The sequence below is a fragment of the Pollicipes pollicipes genome, unplaced genomic scaffold, assembly GCF_011947565.3.
Source record: "Pollicipes pollicipes isolate AB1234 unplaced genomic scaffold, Ppol_2.1 Scaffold_1600;HRSCAF=1878_pilon_pilon_pilon, whole genome shotgun sequence".
NCBI classification, from domain to species: Eukaryota; Metazoa; Arthropoda; class Thecostraca; order Pollicipedomorpha; family Pollicipedidae; genus Pollicipes; species Pollicipes pollicipes.
This window is the reverse complement of record NW_023595962.1, coordinates 15,344,891-15,371,824: the sequence shown is the minus strand read 5'-3', so window position 1 is coordinate 15,371,824 and position 26,934 is coordinate 15,344,891. Positions and strand designations below refer to the sequence as shown.

Below are 26,934 nucleotides of genomic sequence, written 5' to 3'. Positions count from 1 at the left end.
GCAATGCCGGCGCCGCCATCCCCGGCGACGGAGAGCACCTCTTCAGAGCCAACGCCGCCGCCAAAGGACAAAGTGACGCCGCCAGCGAGCCTTGTGACATCATCTCCAGATCTGGTGACGTCATCTCCAGATCTGGTGACGTCGCCGCCAACGCCCCTTACCTTGGCGCCAGTGGTGGTGACAGGTGGCATGGGCCTGGGTGGGGGCGAGGAGATGACCACGTCCCAGGTCGGCCTCGGCACGTGGTTCGAGGCCACCAACCCGGACGGCGAGGATGTCGCGTCCACTGTGGAGATCCTGTCCACGCTGGGCACGGTGGAGCAGCACGACGCGGTGCCCTACCCGGACGGCACGTTCGGGCTCGACATCAGGCCCACGGAGCCGATACCGCCGTCGACGCTCGAGCAGCGGACGCCGCCGCCGCCGACAGTCGCCCCGACCACCGCCGGCGCCACGGCCGACAACGCCTGGAGCCAGCTCTTCACCTTCAACAACCTCGGCTTCTGGAAGCCGCCGACGAAGAGGCCGGCCGAGCTGCTGTCGCTGAAGCCCGGCCTTGGGTGGCCGCCCGGCGGCAGCGACAGCTTCACGAGTTCGCTGTTTGGCGTTAACCAGCCGGGATCGTTTGTGCAGGCAGTGGGCGGATCGCCGGCAGTGGCCGAACAACAGGAGAGCGACATCGTCTTCATGGGCCCGCCAAAGGAGGTGGAGATCAGCAGCTTGTTCGAGCAGCTGAGCGCTGGGACGCGACAACCGCCGACGCCCTCCGGCGTCGAAGCCATTGTCAGCATCCAGCAGATCGATCCAAACGCGCCGATGATGATGATGCCGACGCCGCTTAACTTCACCGACTCGCCAATCATCTCCATCTCCCCGCAGAAGACCGCCGCAGCAGGCGCAACAGCGGCGTCCGGGATTTCAGAGGCAGTGCCGGACCCGACCAAGCCGTCCCTGACGACGTCCGTGCCAGGACGGCCGTCGCCACCGCCGCCATCATCACCGCTGCCGTCGCCACCGCCGCCATCATCACTGCCGCCGTCGTCAACGCTGCCGTCGTCACCGCTGCCGTCGTCACCGCCACCGTCTCCATCGCCACCAGCTGTTCCCACACGAGATCCGCCGACTAAGACTGCGGCGGCTGAGGACTCGGAGACTCAGGACCCAACTTCTGAACATCCAGCAAGTCAGGGTCCATTAGCACAGGACTTTTCGACACATGGAGATGATTTGACATCATCGGTTGGCGCCGAGTTCAATGAGACGGAGTCGACGACCTCACCTTTCGTCGTTATTGCAGAACTGGGTTCGGAGGTCTCCAGCACCACCGGCATGCCGACCACAGGTGAGCCGGCGACAGAGGTTGTCATTGTGACCGCTGAAGGGGCAGCGCCTTCGTCCAGCGCGGGGAATGCCACATGGACGTCATCCTTGGCTGTCGGGCTCAACTCGAATGGACAGCAGGTCCCGACGTTAATCCCTGGAGGTGCTACGATAGCGTCTGACGAAGCTGGACAGAATGGGGACGTGACTGCCGAATCATGGCAGGGCTCTGATCAGGGGCAGTCTGTTAATCAGGGCCCACTTGACATCAACTGCCAGCTCGCCGGAGGACACAGCAGGAGAAGGTGGCGACCGTGAGCCAGCGGAAGATCTGGTCGCCGTCAACGTGCTAAGCACATTGTTAACGCCGCCGACCTTGACGACAGATCCAGAAAGCTGTCTACCTGGCTTGATTCCACAACTTTGCTGCCAAACCACGTCGAACCATACATGGGAAGCACAAGAACGCCACCAAAATCAAAGCCATCCACGAGTCCAAAGCCACGCCCCGCTCCCATCGTGTTCAACTCTCTCGGATTTTGGAAACCCACTAGGCGACCGATTGCGTTTAATAAGCTAAAGCACAAATACCAGACAACAGCCTCTCCCGCACCAGACAACAACCAACAGCCCACCGTCTCCGCCAGTGAGCTTGGTCGGCTACCAACGGAGCGTGAGCCCGTCTGGATCTCACCGGCGTCCGCGATCGGTGCTGCATCGCCCGAGCCAGAGCCGGTCTGGATCTCGCCGGCGTTCAGCGGCGTATCTCCGAAGCCCCAGCCGGGCTGGATCGGCCCGCCTGCCACGATGAGCACCGTCTCGCAGGAGTCGCTGCCCGGCCTGCTCGGCACGCTGTTCGCGAGCCTGAGCGTGGCTGAGGACGAGGCCGCGCCGCCGACGACCGGGCCGCCGGCGGACTCCGCCGCCCGACCGTGGTACATCATCGGACCGGTCATGACCACCGCAAAGGACGAGTCGGGCGCGACGAAGCCGGCGGGTGAGGGCACCACGGGGCCGGCGCAGGCGCCGGTGACCGCGCCAGGTTTGACGTTCGCCAGCAGCTCGGAGGCGAGCACACCGCCCACGTATGTGACTTCGGGATACGCAGCGACTGCTTTCGCTTCCGCTTCTTCCGCTTCCGCGCCATCATCAGCATCAACATCTGAAACAACGCGTCCGTCCTTATCCTTCGCGCGTCCACCCGCCATACCTCAGTTCAACAAATACGGCTTCTGGAAGCCTGAGAAACGGCCGTACCACAGCGTCCTACAGAAGCTCAAGCAGAAGTACCGGAAGACCACACCGGCGCCGCAACCGTCGAGCCCGCCTGGCACTCCGTCCAAGATATCGTACATCAACCAGGACTTTCATCCGGACCGACTGCACCTGGGCACACGACCTTTCGGCTTCAAGCGTCGTCCCCTCGGCGGTCGTCGTGGGCGCAGCGAGCGCTCGACGAACGATCCCGCTTCTGACACCACTGCGGAGCTTCTGGCTAGTGTGGGGCGCAGTCTGCATGCGGCACCGGACGACGCGCGGGCGGCGGAGGCGGCGGCACGCAGCTTCCGCGGCCAATTTCGGCGCCGCGCGCAGCGACGGCAGTTCTCGGGTCGCTGCGTCACCGAGTGTTGGCTGGGCACGGTGGGCATCCTCGGCAGTGTCGGCGGTCTTGCCGCCCTCACACTGCCCGTGTACGCACTGCTTGTAGCCTCGCTGGCCTCGTCCGGCTCGTCCAGCGCGTCCAGCTCGTCCAGCAGTTCGAGCTCGTCCGGCTCATCGGGGATTCCGGGTCTGGTGCTGTTCGACCCGGTGCCTGTGGTGCCGCCCGTGCCATTTGTGGTGCTACCGGACGAGGTGCAGCCGCCGGCGCCTCCCGTACCTACAGGACCTCCAGGAGCTCTGCCTCCGTCAGGACCTCCGGGAGCTCTGCCTCCGTCAGGACCGCCAGGAGCCCCAGCGCCACCGGGAGCCCCTGGCGACGATGCGTCAGGAGCCCCAGCGCCGCCGCCGGGCGCCTCTGGCGACGATGCGTCAGGAGCCCCAGCGCCGCCGCCGGGCGCCTCTGGCGACGATGCGTCAGGAGCCCCAGCGCCGCTGCCGGGCGCCTCTGACGACGAGGTATCAGGAGCACCTTCGCCCGCACCACCGTTAGGTATGTTTGTCGAAACCACTGATGGTTTAGGGAGTGCCCCTTGCTCCAAGTATACTTTTGGACTTGGATTTCCTTCGTGACCTTCGTTGTCCGGCGAAGGGGTAAAAATGGCCCTGTAGGGCGACAACCAATGGTTGCGAATTGATTTTAAAAAGTTCCTTAATGGTGCCTCCCCCCCCCCCCTCTCGTTGCGCGAGAGTTAAGGCAGGCTGGTAACAACTGGTGGGATGTTGTTTAGTCTAAAATAATAGCAGCGGGACAAACGCGATAGCGTTAACAGGCCTCAACCTGTTTTTTTTTTTTAGCAAACATTACGAACGGCTGGCCATCAACACCGGCATAGTGTTTAAGGCTCGCCAATATTTATATTGTACGTCTTCCTATGCATGCGAATCCTTTGACAGACAAACCAAACCAAACCAACTAGCGGTCATTACTTGCTAATGTGATCGCTGTAATTTGTACTGCCGACCACTGATTCTATGTTAAAATTGCAGAGACGGAATCCAATGGTTGGGAACGGTGTCTTATGTTTCAACACGTGACAGGCCGTTCGAAATCGCACCGATTTTTGGACAGCCATTTTTTGGACAGCGGTGACTACGACATTGCAGAATAACGCAACTGTTTCAGGAGCGGATACGCCAAGTTAGAGGAACAGTTTCAGGCATATAAGCAAGGAGAAGAGTGAAGGTTTTAATGACCTGTATAAATCTCCTCGTCGTACCAAACATTCATTTTCTCCAAGTGCTTGAACCTCAGCATGCAGAACACCAAAGACTGCAACAGGTTTCAATCGCCGATCTGTCATGTATATGAAGCAAAAACTTTAGATCTACCACGCATGTACTCCTGCGTGCTCCGGTGTTATAGCTCGGAAGTTGTGCTTAAGCAAATTACTTGTTCTAACCACAAACTTGCATTTCGAAAATGTCCTTGAAGACCTGTGTGCCTTGTTCCGTTATATTAGACGCGCTTGCCACCCACTGCATGGCCGGCAATGAACATTTGCGACATCAAAACAGGGCAAAAATCGATGCGAGTTTTGAGTTTCCTTCACATTGCGAAAAGGCAAAGCTTGTGCTCTCAAAAGCAAATTTGAAGTGACAGGAAATGTCGTTCAGCGAAAATATTACCAATTTTGGGTCTTTTAGTTCCTTCATGACGTTGTAATGCTGTGACTTAAAATATTTCTTTATCTGCTTTATTCTGGGTAGTATCCGCTGGCCCAATGAAAAACCGGTTTGGGATTACTTGAGAATAATGTTATGACTTGGCCTCATTTCATTGGAGCATTTCTTTTCCGAATCTGTGTGTTGTTTACAACACGCCCTTCAGACTGTTGCTGATATACGCATATCTATTATGCATCATGATCTCACGATGGTTAGTTTAACGTCACGACATCCTAAGTCACGCCACAACTGCCGTAGATATTAACCTCTTGTTGGAAAAATTGATTCCCTGACCTCTTCTTTAGCACGCTGCGTTAAAGATAAATCTCTCTGATGAGTCACGAACTGCGTGACGAGGTCATAGAGGTCAGCTTCAGCGCCCCCATTAGATGTTTCAATGGGTCAGGGGGCCACAAAACTCCTGTCAAGATCAGTCGGCCACAGCCACAGCATTGTCATGCACCAGGCTGCTGCAGATAATAACCTGTTCAGCCGAGTACGCAGTTTATTAGCTCTGCGCCAGGTGCTTTCACTTCATTCAAACGTCTATCCCGCTGCATATCTTCGCGCTTTGCTGCACACACCATCCTACCGCACCACGAGCTGCTGGTGCCATCGGAACCACTCAGGACTCTGCAACTGATCTTCTGCGCGCGCTGCGGAGCGGAGCGAAGGGCAGCGAAATTGACGCTTGATCAGCCATCCCGGAGGCCCATTCTCGATGCCTGTCATCTCACTTTCGTCGCAGGAGTCGCTGGACTAAGACAATGTAGGATTGAATGTATTGCTGGGTGCTTTAGACGCGAATACTACAGAGGCTTTTGTCTTCGCGGTGATCAATGTGCAAACACAATGCTTCTCCAGTGTTCGAACAAAGTTCGTTATGCACACTCAACTTCTGCAGCACTTCTGGCCCACCCGTCCATCAAGAAGATTAATATGGCAGTATTTTGCAGCAACCGATTCCCTGCCAAGCGCCACCTAAAAGTTATTGGGTAGTTTTCAGTCGCTGAGTGAAGCGGCTGAATGGACTTAAAGTTAAAAGATAGCTTTTACGGAGAGCGGATGACTAAGTTGAAGATTCACGGAGAGCGGAGGACTAAGTAAATTGAAGGTTTACGGAGAGCGAAGGACTGAGTAAGGTGAAGGTTTACGGAGAGCGGAGGACTGAGTAAGTTGAAGGTTTACGGAGAGCGTAGGGCTGAATGAACGCTGAAGGCTTACGGAGAGCGGAGGGAGGAGTAAGTTGAGGGTTTACGGAGAGCGGAGGACTGAGTAAGCTGAAGGTTTACGGAGAGCGTAGGACTGAGTAAGCTGAAGGCTTACGGAGAGCGTAGGACTGAGTAAGCTGAAGGCTTACGGAGAGCGGAGGACTGAGTAAGTTGAAGGTTTACGGAGAGCGGAGGACTGAGTAAGTTGAAGGTTTACGGAGAGCGGAGGACTGAGTAAGTTGAAGGTTTACGGAGAGCGGAGGACTGAGTAAGCTGAAGGTTTACGGAGAGCGTAGGACTGAGTAAGCTGAAGGTTTACGGAGAGCGGAGGACTGAGTAAGCTGAAGGTTTACGGAGAGCGGAGGACTGAGTAAGCTGAAGGTTTACGGAGAGCGGAGGACTGAGTAAGTTGAAGGTTTCAAACTGATAGGGTCACCTGCAGGCACGGTTTGCGGACCCACTTGAAATCACCACCTTGTTTTTTGTGTGTTTTTTTTTGGAATCAGCCTCGCTCGGGCTTGTTTGCTGGTATAGCACATTTAAACATACGTTTACTTTTATTTTCGTTTCATGAAGCTAGGCTCAGGTCTTTTCTTCGCCGTTTACACCCTGTGGTGTTACCCAGCGTCGTTTTGCAGCACTCAAACGTCTTTGGTTGATGACCTGTTGCTTTCATGCTTGATTCTGGTCACAGTCCTTTAGTTTTTACTTATATCTTGACATATTATCCCCGCTGGCCTGGAAATCGCCCACCCTCTTCCGTTGCTCTTGCATACCCTGCATATTAGCTTTGCCATTTTTGAGCAGGGAATGACACGGTTTCCTTTGTTCAGTTCATGGAATGGCTGTTATGGTACGATTATCAGTGCCGTGGACGATAACAACATTACAAACACCCCTGCCCACCTGTTCATGAGTGTTGTGTAAAAAAAACCTGAGCACTATTTTCAATGCTGTCTTTTGTGATGCAACTCACCCGCATAAGTATCAATTCTGTGGCGTCATGTCAAGCTCATCTCTTTGCCGCCTCAAACGTTACAAGTCAACCCTCCTGACCTGTTTCCTGTCGTGACCTGTAAGGTCACGTTGGGCCAAATGTCATTTTCTAGACATGCCACGTACCTTTCTACGTAAAACCTTTGCCAGTACGACAGTCGCATGTCTGTCAACGATTACGCACATCTGTTGTCAGGAGAAGCGTATGCCACTGCCAGCCATGCGTTATCGCGCTGGTATCACATTTGCGTTACGTTTTCTCCTTCACTCTCCGTATTCTTAACTACATATTTCCTAGGTGCAGCTAATTACGATTCCAGCATTGGTCAAGGATCCAAAAAATTCGTTCAGCGCTAGACTTGCGCAATTGTCCAGCTGACCTAGCTTGGCAACGGCATGACCTACAACTGTTCCGACACGGGTAGGTTCAGGTCGAGCATGAGGTCTAGTAGTATTGAGCATTTCCCACCAATCTCATTATTCCCCTCTGCTTTCCGCTACGCGGGATTCCGCAGGCCAGTCGCATCAGAGGTCATCGTCTTCCCAGGATCACTTCACCGCAACCTTTCAGTCTATGAACGATGTCTAAAATAAGGACGCCGATTGCCAGACATCCACGACGAGAGTCAGTCACTTGAAAAAACCGCTTCTGCTCCTGTCGGTACTCAACACATACTTTCGGGGAAAGCGCTTCTCAATGTACAGCGTTTTTGTTTTTGTTTTTGGTGAAAAGTCGTGTGCCGCGGGAGATCTCTTAGTGTGTTTCCTTTCATTTTGATTGGGCATTATGATGCGATGCCCGGAAGCACCGACCTTCCCAGACCGCCCCGTGCGCAGTTCCTCAGACAGCCACCTGCTCAGATCCACAGTTTGGTGCGGTCGAGCTGGAGGAGGAGGAGGAAGAGTACGATGACCAACAGCAGGATGACGGTTTCTTCTTCCCCGAGGACGGCTTCGAGGACAGCGAGACTGCCGAGGCGCCCACCGCTCCGCAGGGACCACCTGGCCACTTCCACGACAAGCCAGGTGCGTGCTGTTCCTACCCTAGCCGCACAGTGTGTGTGTTTGTGTTGTGTGTTGTGTGTGGGGGGGGGGGTCTCTTTTAAATCGTATGGTTATTCAGCAACATGCATCCACGCCGTTACTGTCTGTCTTCTATTGCTAAGCACCGCCCTGTTATTGTGTTGTTGCCGCTTTTTCAGTTTTGGTTGGTAGGAAGCTCTGAGAGATAACATAAAAATGTGTCTGCTGTTAGACTGAGAACAGTCAACAACCGAATTAGATACCCGGTTGTGTTTGAACAGCTACATAATCCACGTTTTGCCCGGGTGTCTGTCGTGCGTGCCATCGCGATTTGTCACCACAAGACGTGTACACCAATCATTTCCAGCGATCTTCAAAGGCTTTGATCGGTGACAATGCCTTCATCGAAGTGACTGTTATTGATATCATCGTAGTGACTATTTGTTCATGGGTACAATTTCAGATGCAGCAAAAGCTTGTGATGATTTATTAGATACACAATCTAGCTTATGGAAACAATGCTCATTCAGCGGTGACTTCATTGATGACGCCTCAAACACAAAAAAGCGCCCTGCATTATTCCAGAGGCGCATACTGCCCGTAATAACAGCTGTTCCGGCTCCAGTGAGAGTGATGGCAGGACCATAATTCCAGGTACTCCCACGAAGCCCGTGGATCCAGATTCCACGAGCGGGGTGTTAGGGGAGAACTTTGGAGTGGATGTGACGGATTGCCACAACTTCAAGCTCTGCATTCTTCACTCAAGAACTCCGGAGACAAACAAAGGTAAGCATTGGTTATGGAGTATGCATTCATAGGTGCACAGGTAAAAAACAAACCGTTGCACGCCACGTGTTACTGGTATCAAACAGTGCGAGAAAATGTGCGATAGATAAAACATGATATCACTGCGGTCGGTCCATTTGGCGTGCTCACATTACGACTTGGCTTGGCGATGGCTGACAATGAGTATCATGCCGAATAGCTAAAGATGTATATGCTCACCCAAAATCAACACCGCGCTGTCGGTGCGCAGGCGCATTAAGTTCGATTTTTGCCGCCTACGTGTTCTGAGAAAAGCTGCCGGAGTCGCCATGCAGCGGCATTGGGCACGAGTCCCGGAGGGGTGCATTTTTTACACGGCTGACCTGGGAAGGTTAGCTGGCAACTTGCCAATAGGGATCAACCCAGGACCGGGGCGGCCGTTGCCGTAGCTACTGTGCGGCATGTAAACCTTCCCGCAGTCCTGCCCTGCGAAAGAGTGGAAGCAGTATCATCTGTTGCACTGGAGGGCACAGTTTGCGTGGCTGGTTTGAGGCACGCGTTACGATCCTTGCTTAGCCAACACGCTGAACCCAAGACTATCTACGCAAGCCACTCGGAGAACGAAACTCTCCGCAATCCGCAACTGCTGTAGCATCCGTAATAATCTGCCGCACTTATTACGTCGTGTTCGCACGATGAACACCTATGGCTGTGTGCGGCCGCACGTTTACTCGCCCGAACCACGTCTGCGGTCGGCCGACTGACCCACGACCGGCGCGGCATCGCCTTCTGTCGGAAGAAGCTTCGCCACTGAGCAAACTCTCACCAAGAGCTCAATGTGCGCCCCGCTCGTGTGGTCAAGTAGCGTGCGGCCGACTCGCGGTGTTACTGCGGTATTAACGGTGGGGTTGTGGAAAACATGGCTGAGTTTTGCGCTGTTTGACGTGCTGGCTGGCATATGTGGCCGCTTAAAACGGCTGGTGAGGCGTAATAAGCTTTCTCAAAAAAGTTGTTGAGGGTAGTAATCATTTGCTGCGAACGACAAATTACCAACTGATCGTCAGATTGTGAACGGTCCCGTTCGAACGCGAAGCAATCTGAAGTGCTATCGATGCTGACTACTTGTCATTTGTTCTCTGCCCCTCCTTCCCCTAACATTGTTCTGATGCATGGCACTTTGGCACTCAGTCGAATCCAGTCGTTTGTCTCATTCAATATCCGGCAAACGTGTGTCGGCGGTGACCCACCCTCGTCAGGCGTCGGCGGTGGCCCACCCTCGTCAGGTGTTGGCGGTGGCCCACCCTCGGCAGGTGTCGGCGGTGGCCCACCCTCGGCAGGTGTCGGCGGTGGCCCACCCTCGTCAGGTGTTGGCGGTGGCCCACCCTCGGCAGGTGTCACCTATATTTTCGTCTGTATCACGGAGGTTACGATCATTTAGCGTTTGCTAACTTCCTTGAGTACGCATCAAACTGTAAGTATTGACTTCAGAATGGTTTGCACGGCATCAGGTCACCTGTATCGGCACTATCGTCATACCTATGTTACCCGATGGGTAGCATTCTTGAGATGATTTTGGGTCTGCTGATGTCTACATGTACATGGGGAATGGCCTTAATTACATTTTTGCTTTCTGCAGACTTTGGCAAAGCGAAATGCGCTTCTTTCAGTTCCAAACCAAACACAGGCTGCTCGCCGCCCTGCGTGTGGGCAACATGTGCTCACGGAGTACCCCCTGCGCACCACATCTGCGTACTTTTGCGCAACACTCCATTATGGTACAACTGCGCTGCGCATCACACCATGGCACCTGCGTACTCCTGCTTGGCACGCCATCACAGTACACCTGAGCCGACTCCAGCGCACGATGGTGGCGAATAACGCCCATCCGTCAGGCGCGATATTTTGAAACCACATTTTTCTTACGAAGTTCCAGATTCCAGATTTCTACGTACAGTACAGATTTCTACTCGTTTCTACAGTGGATATTTGCGCATCCGCACTTATACATAAACTTGTCGCACTTCACCTTGTTCTCGGGGAAAATGCAACGCCCTGGACGGCAGTGGGCTCTAGACATGGTGTTGGGGCCCGAGTTCGCTTCATGTGCATCTCACTGTGAGCTCAGCCAATCATGCTGAGCGCCATATCATCAGAATGGTGATAGTGATGCATGCGACAATCTTCATTTTAAAAATGGATTTTCCGACCAGAGCAATCCATCACGCTTAACTTAGTGAGAACTCAGTATTTAGTAGCGTAGTTAGCCTAACAACTGCACACCTCTCCAGGTTTCTTCGATGCGACACTTAAGTGCCTCCGTGGCCTGAAAATGTTGCTTCGATGCAATAAATCAACCTTCGAATCAACATTCAAGCATGAATTCATTAAGAAACGTTCTTTCGCGAAGCACCGTGAGAAATTCCGACTTGACGATTTCCCGTCGCCTTGCACACACACTCACCGAGGCTACCAGTGCGCCGCGTGCACACGTGCCCACCGTGCACACACAATCACCGGGGCCGCCCGTGCACGGCGTGCACACGTGCTCACCGTGCACACACAATCACCGAGGCCACCCGTGCACGGCGGGTACGCTTGCAGTGACCGTTTGTAAACCAAACGCCCCCTCGCCGTTTACGGTAACAGCGTGACCGTCTGTAACCCGTCATTATCCGACTGTGGGTACAGGCTCCCACGGGCCCGGCAAAACCCCGGTTGTTATCCGCCGGAGAATGCTCTCCGGCGAGAACGGTCCTCGCATGATCGCCTCAGCACGGGCGGCGCCAGGGAGATGTCCACGGAGGCGGGGATGGGGTGTGACATTGCCCAGTTATTTGCTTCGATAGAGCGACCGTCGCCCTTGCGCCGTCGTGTTCTCGAGGCGACCGTCGCAATTTTGATGCTCTTTTGTTGTGTCGCGTGACGCGCCATTTGACGCTCGTTTTCGGAGTCAAGTGACGCCCCACGGGTGTTGCCTGGACGCGCTTCTGGACCCTGTCTCGCTTGTGGTCCGCCGGCGAGCTGATAAATCGTGCGTCTCCGCGTGGAGCCGCCGGAGACGGCTCTGACCCGGCCAGCCGTGGCGAGCATGCGCCCCGGGCACACGAAGCGGAACCATTCCGGACGACACCGGGCGCAGTTTGTTTTATGACCGGCCGTTTTGGGAACAGCCTGGCCCGCGCTGCTAGCTCCGCCCTCGCTGTGACACGCTTTGCATGGGATAATTCGTTGAGCATCGCACGAGTGGTACATTAACATGACGGGAGAATAAGCATTGATGGCATGGAGTGGTCCGGTATGTTTTTTTCCTCGTGTGTTTCAATGAATTCCAACCCTTGCCCTATCAGCATGAGCATAAGTTCGTTTCTGGATATGACAACATACTTCCAATTGCAAATATCTGGAGGTATGCATACACGGCTGTATTTCAGACGTCTATGGTCCGATCCACCGTGTATAATCAGGCTTGGTGATGTTTCTATGATGAACGAACTAAAACATCAATAATGTATGAAAACGAGACAAGAATACCTTTCAGTCGCAGTATAACTCGAGCAACGCAGCAGGCATCTTTGGGACGTCACTCCGAAAGGGATTCGCCTTCTCTTGGTGGTATCGTGAACGCAACTCTGGATGCCGCCTATGGCAGGATAAAATTGGTGCAGATTACTGTTTTTCTGGGCGTGTCATCCGCACGCATATTTTGGTGGTAGCTATTGCGCCCTTTTGGTAGAGCACGCACCTATCAACCAACATCTGAGTCAGTATCTTTTGAGGGGTATTGTTAATATGCAGGTAAGGTTTTGCAGACAGCACTCCCCGACGAATGATCATTGGCTGCTATGTATATAACTATGACAGACGTGCCTAGTACAGTAATCGAGTGAGATCATTTACGTTCCTCCGTCCGTGATGACTGATGACTCACCTCTTATTAGCATAAAATCAACTCGTGCTTCTCCAAGGATGAGACAGACACTGCCCTAGCATCTCTGTACCGCCCCCCGCCAATGTGTCGCTGCGGAGCAACGTCAGTCGCTACGATAGAAATCGCATTTCTGCTCGTTGATTAAAGCCTTATCTTTGCATAACCACTTGGCCATTTGCCATTAGGTCGTCAGATAAACTACCTTGGTTTCGGAAGTGCAACGAAAACAAGCAACCAGCGACGCTGTTATTTTTTGTTATACGCATGATTTCATCGATCCTTATGAAGTACAATTCGGTGGTTGTCCTTTGCTGTGTGATGCCGTTGCCGGAATTTGGGTGACGTCATCTTTAGTGACGTCACTCTATATTTCTTTAGTCACGTCACACTCCATATTCGTCATGCATGTTGTTTAAACGTGTCTTGCTTACATTTATTGTGAAAATAGTTACATCATTCGATCTCCGTCTCCGGCCCAAGGAGCGGAATATTGCGCTTCTCCCCATCCATGTCATCTCTTCCTCCTCCTCCTCATCCCCCTCTTCAACATCATAACTCATTTCCCATCCTGCACCAGTTCGCTCCTTCTCCCTCGCCCGTTCCGCAGCCACCGCCTCCTCCCCACGACACGTCCCTGGCTGGATCCCCCGCCGAGCGCAAGCACACGCACACTGCCATCACCGGCCGTTCTACTTCGGCTATCAGGACCGCCAGGTGGGGAGCTGCTGGTGTGGGTCCGCCCTGTCCGCCTTCCGCTGGCTCGGCGGACCCGAGCTGCTGGGTCGGGTCTCGCGCATGGTGGCGTCATGGCCAAGCGAATTAGATACTGAACAGGAAGAGATCCTGGACGGAACCGGGACGCGTGTAGTCTTCGCTGTTTTGGACTCCGAAAACAGTTACTTTGCGTTCAGGAAGAAACAGACGGTGGCCTACGGCTTTACATTGTCTGGCAAGCAGGATATATTACGAACAGAACTTGGAACACAGGGCAGCGAATTTTCCATTTGCTGCAGCTTGCCGTACAGCTTGATCGACAGATACCTCGTCTCGTATCTCACCGCCCTAAATGCCTCCAATCAAATAGTGATTCGGGACGACTGACGTCACATGGCACAGCGATCGATCAGAAGCCGCTTCGCCTGAACAGCTCCCGACACAAATATTCTGAACCGCGGCCTCCTGCAGATCGAACACTGTCGGCTGACATGACTCATCCCAGCACAACGGTTTGTCGAGCCGCCGCGTTCCGGCGGAGGAATGCTGGGAAAGGCATTCATCACGGCTGGTTATGCTCGGTACTCAGCTGGCGCAGAGTGACGTCACGAATGCTGCCTTCGAAATCCGTCTCGCTAAGGCTTGGGAATCGCCGCGGGCGACGCGGAAGTGTTCGCTACAGCCTTGCTGAGAGAATTGCGGTGGCTTGGTGGTGGCGGGCCGTTCGTTGCTCTGTAACGGACGCTGCGTTTCGCCGTCCCTGTGAAATCAAGTCGGTAATCGGGGGGAGGGGGGGGGGGATCAGGGGTAATCGGGAGCAGGGTGTTATAACGCGCGATAAATGGGATAACGACTCCATGGACCCCGCCTCCTGACCTGTCCCGGTCGCGCAATGGGATTATGCGACACTGGGACAGTCCAACACTCGAACAACCCTACACTCGAACAACCCTACGCTCGGACAACCCTACACTCGAGCAATCCACCACTCGAACAATCCTACACCCGAACACATGATCGGTCTTTGCACCACTATGACTCGCCATCATTTGCGACACGCGGATCGTATCGGCCAGAAGGATGGAGGACACCGCATTGAGGCTGTCTGCGCACGGGTACTCCTCGCCGTCCGCCTCGAGTCCCTGGTGTGTGGTGCGTACACTCCGAAGTGTAAGCTTACTCCAGAGTTAAGCGTTCACTTAATTACCGGGAGCGTATGCCCACTTCGCAGTGCAAATCCGCTCCAGAGTTTTGTCCACTCCAGAGCGTACGCTCATTCTGGAGTGTAGTCCGCTGGGAGAGTGGGTCTACTCAGGAGAGCAGGTCCATTTCGAAGTGTAGGTATAATCCGGAGTGTCTGTCCTCTTCGGAGGGGAACCAGAACGTTGGACGGCTGGAGGGTTGTTCCGTCCCATCAGGCGCAGGCCGACTCCTCTGTAGAGTCACGTGGCGCGTGGTAATGACCTCCGAACGGTCACGTGGTGCGGATGACTGGTCAGCTGGCCACCGTCTGCCGCCTTGGACCCTTTGTCCGCGGGGATTTGGAGGCGGTGGCTTGTGTGGTGCGATAAATGGACGCTGGCGGCCGACGATAAATCTAGTCTCGTCGTTTTCCCTCGCTCGCTCTATCGCTATATCGTTCATTTCTTCCTCTTTCCACATTCGTTCTCTGCCTCCCTCCCTTACGTGCCTATATACATTATACATATGTCTCTCTCTCTCCTCTCCCCTCTCTCTTCTCTCTCTCTCTCCTCTCTCTCTCTCTCTCTCTCTCTCTCTCTTCTCTCTCTCTATCTCTCTCTCTCTTCTCTCTCTCTCTCTCTCTCTCTCTCTCTCTCTCTCTCTCTCTCTCTCTCTCTCTCTCTCTCGCTCTCTCTCCTTCTCTCTCTCTTCTCTCTCTCTCTCTCTCTCTCTTCTCTCTCTCTCTCTCTCTCTCTCTCTCTCTCTCTCTCTCTCTCTCTCTTCTCTATCTCTCTCTCTCTCTCTCTCTCTCTCTCTCTCTCTCTCTCTCTCTCTCTCTCTCTCTCTCTATCTCTCTCCTCTCTCTCTCTCTCTCTCTCTCTCTCTCTCTCTCTTCTCTCCTCTCTCTCTCTCTCTTCTCTCTATCTCTCTCTCTTCTCTTCTCTCTCTCTATCTCTCTCTCTCTCTCTCCTCTCTCTCTCTCTCTTCTCTTCTCTCTCTCCTCTCCTCCTCTCTTCTCTCTCTCTTCTCTCTCTCTCTCTCTCTCTCTCTTCTCTCTCTCTCTTTCTCTCTCCTCTCTCTCCTCTCTCTCTCTCGCTCTCTTCTCTCTCTCCTCTCTCTCCTCTCTTTCTTCTCTTCTCTCTCTCTCTTCTCTCTCTCTCTCTCTCTCTCTCTCTCTCTCTATCTCTCTCTCCTCTCTCTCTCTCTCTCTCTTCTCTCTCTCTCTCTCTCTCTCTCTCTCTCTCTCTCTCTCTCTCTCTCTCTCTCTCTCTCTCTCTCTCTCTCTCTCTCTCTCTTCTCTCTCTCTCTCTCTCTCTCTCTCTCTCTCTTCTCTCTCTCTCTCTCTCTCTCTCTCTCTCTCTCTCTCTCTCTCTCTCTCTCTCTCTCTCTCTCTCTCTCTCTCTCTCTCTCTCTCTCTCTCTCTCTCTCTCTTTCCTTTCCGCATGAGCCGCCAAGGCACACCATGGGTCGATCCCGATAACTCATTTGGTCAGAACGCATGGCACCAATCCAACCACACGTGGCGGGTGGATGGCGGGCAGGACGCATAGGACCCTGCCCTTGAGAAGTTTCGCCTACGGCCGCGCTTAAAGTTACGATACGCCAAAAGACGGGCTGGACCGTGCAAAGCATTACGGCACCTTTTCTTCCGCCACGAAATTCTCCCGTCGACTTGGAATTTCACAATCGGATGGTAGGGGTCAAGTCTGACACAACACACACTGTTTAGCGTGAGCTCTGATCTCAGAATCCATCAATTCAAAAGGCTCGGCTTAATTAAAAAATAATAATAATAAAAAGGCAAGAACAAGCCAAGTCGTGTTGGTCGGGTTGAGGGATTACGCTAGCCGGAGACTGACCAACTGGGTACTACCCGTTCAGCTGGTACCGCTCACAAAGACTGCTGCTCCTTCCCTCCTATTTCATCCATCTTCCTCCGACAGCACGGTAGAACACAATGGCACATACTTGTAACGGCGAACGGACAACAATAGACGCGTACACGAGCGCTTCGCATTCCTCAGCCCTGTTCTCCGGCGCCTGCCGCTGAATCACGTGACCTCGCTGCTGTCACCACACGTGCACATTGGTGTCGTCCGTTTGTCAGCACGTGCTGCTACGAGCGTGCCTATGCGATCCGGTGCGCCCCGCCCTCGCTATGAACGTTTGACGTTCAGGAATGTCAGGGGCGCGCTCAGCAATACAAAATGGGGGTGAGATACTACCTCAAGACGTGGGGACATGGAATATACCATACACGGTCCATATTCCCACACGCATACACATACGTGGTTCACATTTACACACGCATACACGCACACCGCTCACATTCATATTTACGGTTCGCATTCACCTACTCAGTTCGCATCCACATACACGACACCAAACCCACCACCACACGACCGACGACCCTAAGTCACGAGTGCTGCGCCCCCTGCTGCCTTGCCTGGGCGCGCCTCTGGCGTCCGCTGTGCGTGACTCGCTCGGCCGCCGCTGAGCCTCGTCACGCCGCGGCCCGAGGCGCCGCTAACGACCGCCGGAGCTGGGTCAGCCGGCCCTCACGTTGCTTCACGCCGCGTGACGGCCGGGAGTGACGGCCAGCCGTGACGGGCCGTCACGCCCGGCCGGCGCCGCTGACGGATGTCGGCTGAGGTGACGGCCGACGGGTGTCGGCTGCAGCAGCAGATGGCGGATGCAGTGACGATTGTCGGATGCGGATCGCTGGTGCCGCGCGCTTTTACGACACGGCCGACCGCGGCCAGACTGGTTCCCTTTGGCCAGCGGGCGACTAATCTCTCCATGTCAATCGGGCCAAACAACGCACCCGCTCTGCGACTTGTGCCCAGCACCGCCAAACAATGCATTCGCTCTGCGACTTGTGCCCAGTACCGCTAAACCATGCACCCGCTCTGCGATTTGTGTCCAGCACTGCCAAACCATGCACCCGCTCTGCGACCTGTGCCCAGCACCGCCGACCTATGAGCCCTACGTCAGCGTCATTTCCATCAGATTTACTTTTGATTGGTCCCGAATTGTCGCAATCATGTCATTACGCATTGGCATTCAGCAAGCGGTCTCAAACCAATACGTTTGTGTTCACCTTTCAGCCCCATTTAATCTTCTACCCCGCTTCACGTCAGCGCTAGAGTGTATCGCTGCAGCGAGCCATGCCACCCGCAAATCGCTGCGGCTTGTCTTCAGGTTTGGTCTGCACCCATTTCGCCTCATTTTGCGGTCACTCCCAGTATCTGCGGTGTTCACATCAATTCTGCGGGCACTTCTGCGGTGGCACGAGTGCGCCCGCAGTGATACTCTAGCGTTTGCGCCAAACGCGACGCGGCGCTCCGTGACATGTTTTAAAAGCCACGAGACTGTAAATGGTTGGATTTTGCTGGACAGTTGGGTGGATTGGATGGAAAGCAGAGATTGGTTGGATTCTCACTGCTTACGGTCTGGACAGTTCTGTGAAGACCTTATAGACGTCAAAATACTTGTTAAGACCCTGTTAACTTCAATACGTTGATATTCGAATCTAGATAAAGATAAGAGGTTAGTAAACACTGCCCTCGATCCTGCCCTCGATCCTGCCCACGATCCTGCCCTCAACGGTGCGAGTGTCCGATGCATGTTTGCGTTTCGGACGCAGAGGAGTGCCCCCCGACATTGTGCGTGTTTCCCCGACGCACCCGTGCTGTTTTGTTTCGTGACGTCACGGGTGCATTGCCAACGCCTGTGGCGCGTTGCCTCCCGACACCAGAGGCGTGTTCCCGGTGACACCTCGCACTGACCCTACTCCCCGACCTCCGGCTGGACGCCAAGAGCTCGGCCCGTCCGGCGGCCGGCCGTGAGCTGGTGTGGTACATTGTGAGCTGGTGTGATTTATTGTGAGCTGGCGTGGCATATAGTGACACACATAGAGCTGGTGTGACGTACAGTGAGCTGGTGTGGTATATTGTGAGCTGGTGTGATTTATTGTGAGCTGGCGTGGCATATAGTGACACACATAGAGCTGGTGTGACGTACAGTGAGCTGGTGTGGTATATTGTGAGCTGGTGTGATTTATTGTGAGCTGGCGTGACATATAGTGACATACGTAGAGCTGGTGTGACGTACAGTGAGCTGGTGTGAGATGTAGTGAGCTAGCATGATATTTAATGAGCTGGCGCGATATGTAATGAGCTGATGTGAGTTGGTGATAGCACCGCGTGCTTTCTCGGCATACGAATGGCCCATCGCTACGGGTGTGGTCAGCGCGCTCTGTGTCACCGCCTCACCTCGCCATGCTACACGTGCTTGCGGGCAGTGACCGGCGAGCCGTCATTGGCGGAGCGGTGTCACGTAAAGGGATTCCAGCTTGATATCTGGGGTCTAAACGTGCTAACGAAGCGCCTTTTACATTAAAACCAAGCCTAGACGGGGACAGTTCTGGCGTTTTTCGCCATCTTGGGAGAGGCGCGCTACTCCGCCCCCCCCCCCCCACCCCGCCCCGCGCACCTGTACCCTCCAGCGACAAATGGCGGCGATAACCTAGTGGCACGCAGGATTAGCATCGCGAGCCTCTCGCTGGATGGGAGCGAATGACGGCGACGTTGTGGCCAAGGACTTGTTGAGGTTGGTGCGGAAGTTGTTTAATGTGAACAATCGACTAAGTGCGATAGCAGTTCCCCCACATTGCTGCTAACACTATCGATGATCAAACTTTCTAAAGACAAGGGTTTTGCGTCAATTAAATTCAAAATAAAATGAGCCAAGATCAGCTGCGTTTAAGCTCATGAAATTCAGTGTTTCAACTTCAATTCAAAACCCCATTAAACGTTGCGGCTTCCCTTTAGGCATGCGATACACACCTGTAAGCGCAGACGTCGAGCGATGGAGGTCGGTGCGAGCTGCCTGTGAGCTGCCCTGACTCTGACTCGGTTGTGACTCGACCGTGACTCTGCGACATCACGTGGAGGATCGTCGCGTTACTCTCGCTGACACAGGGGTTTGGAACATTTGTGCCGCGCATTGTGCTATCTATATAGGCTATTGCATAGGCTATTGGCCTAAGTCCTTGCAGACTGGCGGTGGTAGCACGTGAAAACAACTCTTGACAGGCACTGTAGGGCGTCTGTCTTTGCTTCTCGTGGATGGAGCTTCCCGGTGCTTCTCTCTTTGTGGCACCGATCTGCGCGACCCTTTTTTGCTTCCCCCCCCCCCCCCCCCTCCTTCAACACCAGCACCACCTCACTTGCACCACCTTCCGTTGTATTTCGGCTGCCCAGTTTGTCATCCTACGATAACAGGGCCAAAGCTTAACGTGCACGTCACCGCATCATCGCGTCATCGCGTCACTGTGTCCCGTGACATCGTGTCCAACATCCGATCCACCTCGTGGCTCGGCTGCGCGTTTACCTCGCTTCGCCCGCGGCCGCCTCGTGCGGCCGCCGTCGAGCGGCGCTGACCTTGTGACCCGGCCGTCTGACCCGCTGACCCGGGCGCTCCACATCTGAAGTGCCGGCGGCCGGCGCGCGCGCCGCAGCGCAGAAGTCGTGCAATCCCGCCCGTCCGGCGCCCGCCCACGGCAGACTAACGGGCGGAATGAGATGAGCATGGGCGCCATACGGACGACCGCTCCTCGCCGGTGCAGCGGCGCCGACAGCTGGTCACTGCCAGTAGCATGAGCTCCGGGGCGCAGCTGCCGTGCACGGGCGCGGCCTCTGGGTCATGCTGCCGGGACGTGCCCGCCACGCTCGTTCCGCATTTGCCGCGCTGGCTTTGTAAGCTCCTGTCGTGGGAATAGCAGGCCGATTGTCAACGCTGAAAGCTGGGTCAGCAGCGTGCTGGCGCGTCGTGCACCGTATGCACGTCGGAGGTCATTAACGCGCTAACGAACGTGGCGGGATGTTGTTCAGTGCAAATGCATTACGGAACTGCGCGTGAGGTTCTCTGCGGTAGAAGTAAGCCATCGATATACCAGCAATATAATGTATGAATTTGAATGTCCTTACGAAGGCTGCCGGTTCCGCAACTCGACCTGTACTGGAATGGCCTCACCTCTACCACGCCGCATTGCTATGCACCTGCGGCAGGGAGTGCCAGACCAGCATACGCGCAAAACCCGCAATCGAGAACTACGCTCTTACCTCACTCAAAGCGCACTGTTTCCAAAATGATGTCCAAACAAAAGACGTTTGCAGGTTCTCAAAGCCATCCCCATCAGGGAAAGAATGCCCGATTTAAACAAACAGCTTAAGTAAGTTGTTCGGTGCATTAGCGAGGAATATTACTGACAGATAAGACAGTAGTATCAGCCTCATTCCTCGGAGAAAAACCAGGAGAATGGAGGTATCGTTGGGTTGATAATCCGGCCACATGCCGTAGTCGAAACAACATCACAAGGCCTCTGCTACTGTTTCCATAAAGGCGTGCTGCACGTCTGTGCACGTCTGAGGCCATTAGCTCGCTGATGATCGTGGGGTGGGGGGTGGGGGCTTGGTCCGAATGCATTACGGACCTGTTCCTGACTCATTAAGCTGCTGGCCTCAAGAATATTAGGGAACTAATAACATGTACATTTGCCCTTGTATATGATGCAAGTTGCATTCATGAATACATTGTGCCTAAATGTATGCACATAATTTACGCACATGTGTATGCATACTCGTTTCGTTCTTGTTCTTTATTCCACCAGGTAGAGTGATACTTTCTTAGGCATGCAGTCAAAATATTCCTCATGGGTGGGAGAAACGTCAAATGTTCTCCCAGTTCCTGCGGATTTTAACCAAATTCCTGCAAAAACGCCCAGCCTCTGGTGTAACTTTTTCATTCAGGTGAGAGGCAGGGGTATGACTCCCCTGGCCCTCCTCTCGGCTACGTCCCTGCCCTTACCGGCCCGGGACCTCGTGGACGTTTGAGGGCTTCAGTTCTTATTGCCCCATGCTTACGCCGCTATGTCAACAACATTGGTCTCCGTGTTCGGAGCAGGCGCTGTCAGACGTTTCAGACCTGCTCCAATGTAAGCCCAATCTCTCACGGTCCTACATGATCCCACTCGATAGTACCTGGTCCCACTTGACGCTGTTCAATCCTGCTCGAAACTGTCCCATCTTGCCTGATTCTCCACAGTTCCCTGACGATCCTTCCCGATCCTATCGGCCCCACCCGATCCCACCCGATCCCATCTGAGCTCACGCGCTCCGGCTCAGTCAGTCCTATCCCATCTGATTCTATTTCAGTGCACGCGCTAGGGTCTGATAACACCTGATCCGATCAGATCCCATGTGAGTTCACGCGCCCCGGCTCGATCCCACCCGATCCGATCCGGTGATGGGCGGCGGCAGCCCGCTCGCCGGGCCGTCAGCTGACGACCGCCGGCACCAATCAGCGTGAAATTGTCCGCCGGCCGGACAGCGGCGGACAGCTGGCACGTGGCTGGCCAAACATTCGCGGTCGATCGGTGAGGCAGCGCGACTGATTGGCGGGTCGGGCAGCAGCGCTGGCCTCCGATTGGCTGATCGCTCGGATGGGCTCAGTGCAGATGTTGCTCTGCAGGGTCGCGTGTGAATTCGAGGTCAGATGAGGTCAAGTGATGTGCATTTTGCTGAACATCGATTTGTTGCGGGTCAGTGGGCACTGTCATTCACCAGATGACTCCCCACTAACCCACCCAGTTGTGTGATTTGCGTCAGCCTCCAGGGTGATAGTAGGGCGCATCAATGCCTCGCTGAACAACGGGAGAGAACCAAACCGACCATTTGAAAATACAATATATTTTGTCCGGAAAATATGTCGCTCACCTTCCCATAATTTTCCAACTTTGCTTGCTAGTGCACCGTATTACTCGAGAACCAGTGAACGTCATTTTCTTGTGACAATGGGCTTAATCTCATCGCCGACAGCTGACACTCGAGACTTCTGGACGCACCATGCACAAAATCACTGATGTCTGGTCCATATGAAAAGATCGAAAACTTAAAAAAGATTGGTTTACAAAAATGCATAATATTAAGAGCGTTCCATATCTGTATGGTGTTCCGATCTGAAAGAGCCATTTTGAAGTTCATTCGATGCAGTTCAAATTCTTGCCCTTCTTGAGGCCTAAAACCCACTAGAGTCTGGGCTAAACGCCGCGAAGATACGTAGACAATTTCGGGAAGACTATTTCAAGGGCACACATGCATTCATGACGCCACAATAACGTCCATCGAAATCCTCCCATCTCAGAGCCCCTGCGGCGTTCAAGGCCAAGAAGAATATAACCGTCGAGCCGTTTATACCTGGCGTTCGTGAGCACGATTTCCAGATATAATGGATAATACACTAAACAGCATGCGTCCATTAGCCCTCAGTCCATGTTGTGCGGTCTGTGCAAGTTTCAGTCACGAATCACGTTTTATGCTACGCAATATAAGAAGTTGGACATGGTTGCTGGTTATCTCAGAAACAAGATTTGTAACTGGATAGCTTAAGAACCGCGCCATAACCAAGCATATGAACACGAGAAAATACATTAAAACTCATGGACAACTGTGTAAGATCACCACGAGAAAGGGCCGAAACACGAGCGCATCACGATGTTTGATTCAGCAAACACTCAGCACCGCCACGGCTACCTCTCGGGGGATTGAAGCCACTTCAAATGGGTCCTACCTGAAGAAAACACGTTGTTAAGTTAAACTTATACAAATTTTCTGCATATTCTCTCCGTTAGTTCATAATTTTGTTCAGGAGTATCTTCATTGCACCGTGCTTCTTCCACAATATTTTGTCTTGGTTTCTGTCGTGGACACTGAAGGGAGGAAGCGCCCGACCATAATATCTTCAGCTGTGATAGCATCTCGTCTGCAGTGTGTAACCCAAGGCGGGGCAAAAAATAACAATATTTCAGCTGTTCAACCTAGGCACAAGATTGAAACAGCGTTTGGAAGTTGAAATGTCCGCTCACTCGAAGAAAACTAAGCACAACAATAATTTTTTTTCTGTAGGCCCAGTCCTGTTGCACTCCATGATGTTTGAAACTGAAGGCTGTCTTGCGGTTCCAAACATATAGCCTGTTGTGGGTTACTGCCACCACATCCTTTTGATGGATGATATATTGATTCAGATGGAAAGTTTCGCATTGTAGGTTGGCCGTTCCAGCAGAGAGACTGTTCCACTATTGGGGGTCCATAAGAGTGACGACAACAATAGTGCGTACCAGCGACGGTGACGGAACTCTGGGCAGGCCGTCCGATTCCCTCGTGTCACCAGCTCTGCTGCCTTCGTCCTTTGTGGCAGCCGAAATAAATTGCTGCCAGATGACAGGCTGTGGGAGCACCCTACGTCGCAGAGTCCCACGCCCTATTTATTGGGCGGGTGCGCCGCGAGTGCAGCGCGCCGTGGAATACACTACACAGAGCGCGCAGCGAGCCGAGGAATACACCACACCGAGTGTCGGAAGTCAAGTATCGCTCGTGCTCGTGCTACCATATGAGATGCGTGGTTTGTCACCCGCAGTTCTGCGCAGAACACATTGACGTAGGGGGGTGGGGCAGTTACCTTTTCACCTTTCGTGCAAGTTTAACGCGAAGCGCACGACTCTCTGGTTCGCGAGCGGGTTGAATGGATGAGGGAAGCACCACCGATGAAAAGGACTAGCGCTACTGTGCTTCGCTGCGTAGTTTGCTTCTGGACCGGTGAAAGTATTCTTCCTTCCGTGTTAATCTGAGATTGTCAGCAAGGCCATACTTGCAGTAGCCTCTTGCCCCCCCCCCCCCCTCCCCATTCACTTGTGACGCTCTGGGAGACAGTTTCCAGTTGCTACGGCATGCGGAACCATAACTGTGCAATAGTCAGAACCCCCAGCGTAACGCGTCTCACATGCGCAAACCGCAATCTGGGGGATATTCATCGAGGCATGGAACCACCAAGGTAAAATCCGGCACGCCTCATCGTGATGGCTACAGCTGCGCCAGTGCAAACAGAGAATGATGAGAAGTCAGTACGCTAGGTGATTACGTTTGTGTGCGGTCTGATTCCGCCGCAATACGGCGAGCCTGTGCACCAGCGTCACTGATGGGGCAGGCTTTCCCGGCCAAGTAGCCGCTCCAACTCTGCCCCCGATGTCGTCTGAAATGTTTCCCCACACGAGGGTTTGGAATGGAGAACAGAGCGGTCAGCCCATTCAGGCACAATGCCATTCCATTCCATTCCATTCTCATACAACTTCTTGACTGTCGCTGTACTTTGATCTTTAGTTCAGTGATGCGTTGAGCCAATGTTCAGCGATGTTGAACCAAAGTTAATCCAACTTTAGGCGGATGGGCCCAACTACATGCCAGCTATAGATACGCTGCAGTTCTTGGCGTGTATTGTCATCAGGACGTGTGTTCGTCGATTTATTGCTCGTTCCGCAGCTGCAAAGGTGCCCAGTAACTTCTCAGCTGAGCCCCGTCAATTCTCAGCTGAGCCCCGTCAGTTCTCACAGCCATTCAGCGGCATAGCTTCGTAAAAGGATGCTTTGGAGAGCGGAGCTTGACATTAAAAACAGCGAAACCTACCCCAAAATTACACCATAAGGCATGTTTCTGCACAGCTTGGGCTGACTTTCTTCTCAAAGCTGGGGGCGGGGCAGCGGGCTGAAGCCTACCCCAAAATTACACCGTAAAGCATGTTTCTGCACAGCTTTGGCTGACTTTCTTCTCAAAGCTTGGGGCGGGGCAGCGGGCTGAAGCCAATGTTTGGTGTGTAAAGCCCGCCCAACTCAACAGGAAAGTACACCCCTGCTGTCACCGGAAGCGGAGTTCATGTCCCCTAGTCTGGAGACGTCTTCGTCCGTCTGTGGTGACCACTGACGAGACCGTTCTCGTGTTGCAGTGACCCACCGCGGTGGTTCTTCTCGACGTACCTGTACGAGGGCAGCTTCGCCGACCTCTGTCATCAGATGTCTCGCCCTCCAACAGAGGAGCTGTGTCGTCAGCTGTTCCCACACTGTGCAGCCCATCAAAGCGGCGCTCCGCGGTAGGCATGTGCTGTCATCTAGTGACCACAGAGTGAAGCGATAGTTAACAAAATACGTATTATAGTGCGGTGCTCGCGTTATACCAATGGTTTCCCAAGTTCACATGCTGATTGGGTCGACACACGTGGGTAGTGCGCAAGTTAGTGGTAGCGTGAGCCCACGGATACAGATGCGGTGCTGCTGGGTCACCGGGTTGCTGCTCGGAGTGTGCATCGGAGTGAAGAACTCCCTTCAGCAAGCGGAGAGAGACGCAGATCATCAGTAACTCTGCGATCCAGCTCGAGTGAGTTCAACTCGCTTTTGGTGCACGGATCAGGCGTAAACGTCGACGTGCTCTGAGGTTCGTTTCGTGGAAGTTCATCCGAACACGACCCCAAGTGAAGCGTCTTCCGTGTGGCGTGCTCTGACGCGTGTATTCTGCCTGCGACGAGCGGCAATGTATATCCCGGAGCACGTTAGCCTTGCGGTAGACTGGCGGAGGCCTCAGCTGCTCTCGGCGTCTTCGGCACTGCAAGCGCTCTCATCTAGGCAGGCGCTCTCGAAGCGTTATCGGTTTATCTGCATTGCGTGTCTGCGCTATTTAACATGTGATATCAGCAGATCCGCCGTTTATCCTTAAAGCCGACCGGCACTGGTCGAACGCTGCGGGGGCGAAGGACTACCCGCAATATGCCACCGCTGGCTCCGTGACGCTGCTTGCCTGTGACGCAAGTGTGCTGGCCGTGTAATGCTGGCTTACAGCGGGCAATCTCCTTTCATCTGCTGTCGGCTGTGGCCCCTGGTGGGTCGTTCGGCGGTGACCGCATGCGCTGTACGTTGGAGCGCCGATAGCCCATTGGCTAGCACCACGGGCTCCCACGTGGGGACCCGGGTTCGAATCCCGGTCGATCCGCGTCTCCTGCGCGCTGATGTGTCACGCAACTGCGCGCGTGAAGACACACCTCGCCTTCCCTGCGTGAAAAGCGTCCTCTATTGCCCAGACACGCGTACCCTTGCGGACTAGCATCACGGGGCCACGCGGTCACTGCATGTCTCGAGGGCAGAGCGAGCATCACGGGGTCACGCGGTCACTGCATGTCTCGAGGGCAGAGCGTTACGGGCCTGCACCGCCAGCCCTGAGCTGACGGCGACGGGCCCTGCGCTGGGGCCTCGCTGCGTCTCGTATCTGCTGTGTTTCGTGTCTGCTGTGTGTCCTCCCTGAGGGGTATCGCGTCTGCTGTATATCGTGTCTGCTGTGTATCGTGTTTATTATGTATCGTGCGTGTCTCGTGTCTGCTGTGTCTCGATGTCGCCCGGCGCTGGATGTGAATGCGGAAGAGGCTGACGTAGAGGTCTGTGTCCGTCACTGGTCGGCGTTTGGCCGTGTGGCATCTGCTCATTGGCGAGGGTACTGGTAAAGCACGTGCATCGTGCAGTGCGAGTGCAATAGCGTAATGTTTAAGCGACGTGCATGAAGTGTACTATCTGTATTATTTACCGTCAGATGC

General features: G+C 54.1%; 1 protein-coding gene across 1 annotated transcript; it reads left to right on the top strand.

Annotated features, from left to right (window-relative positions):
- Positions 1–1,745: 1,745 nt before the first annotated feature.
- Positions 1,746–10,080, top strand: LOC119108500 (flocculation protein FLO11). Its single transcript, XM_037232112.1, has 4 exons — positions 1,746–3,472; positions 7,716–7,880; positions 8,532–8,663; positions 10,034–10,080. Exons 1-4 carry the CDS (start codon positions 1,771–1,773, stop codon positions 10,078–10,080), a joined length of 2,046 nt encoding a protein of 681 aa, XP_037088007.1. The 5' UTR covers positions 1,746–1,770.
- Positions 10,081–26,934: the final 16,854 nt, after the last annotated feature.

What these genes read in the sequence shown, in the direction of transcription:
- LOC119108500 (XM_037232112.1), top strand. Translation starts at nt 1,771, where the DNA reads ATGGGAAGCACAAGAACGCCACCAAAATCAAAGCCATCCACGAGTCCA. An exon ending in TTCGCCCGCACCACCGTTAG is followed by an intron (nt 3,473 to 7,715) that starts GTATGTTTGTCG and finishes CCACCTGCTCAG; the next exon opens with ATCCACAGTTTGGTGCGGTC. An exon ending in CCACTTCCACGACAAGCCAG is followed by an intron (nt 7,881 to 8,531) that starts GTGCGTGCTGTT and finishes CCATAATTCCAG; the next exon opens with GTACTCCCACGAAGCCCGTG.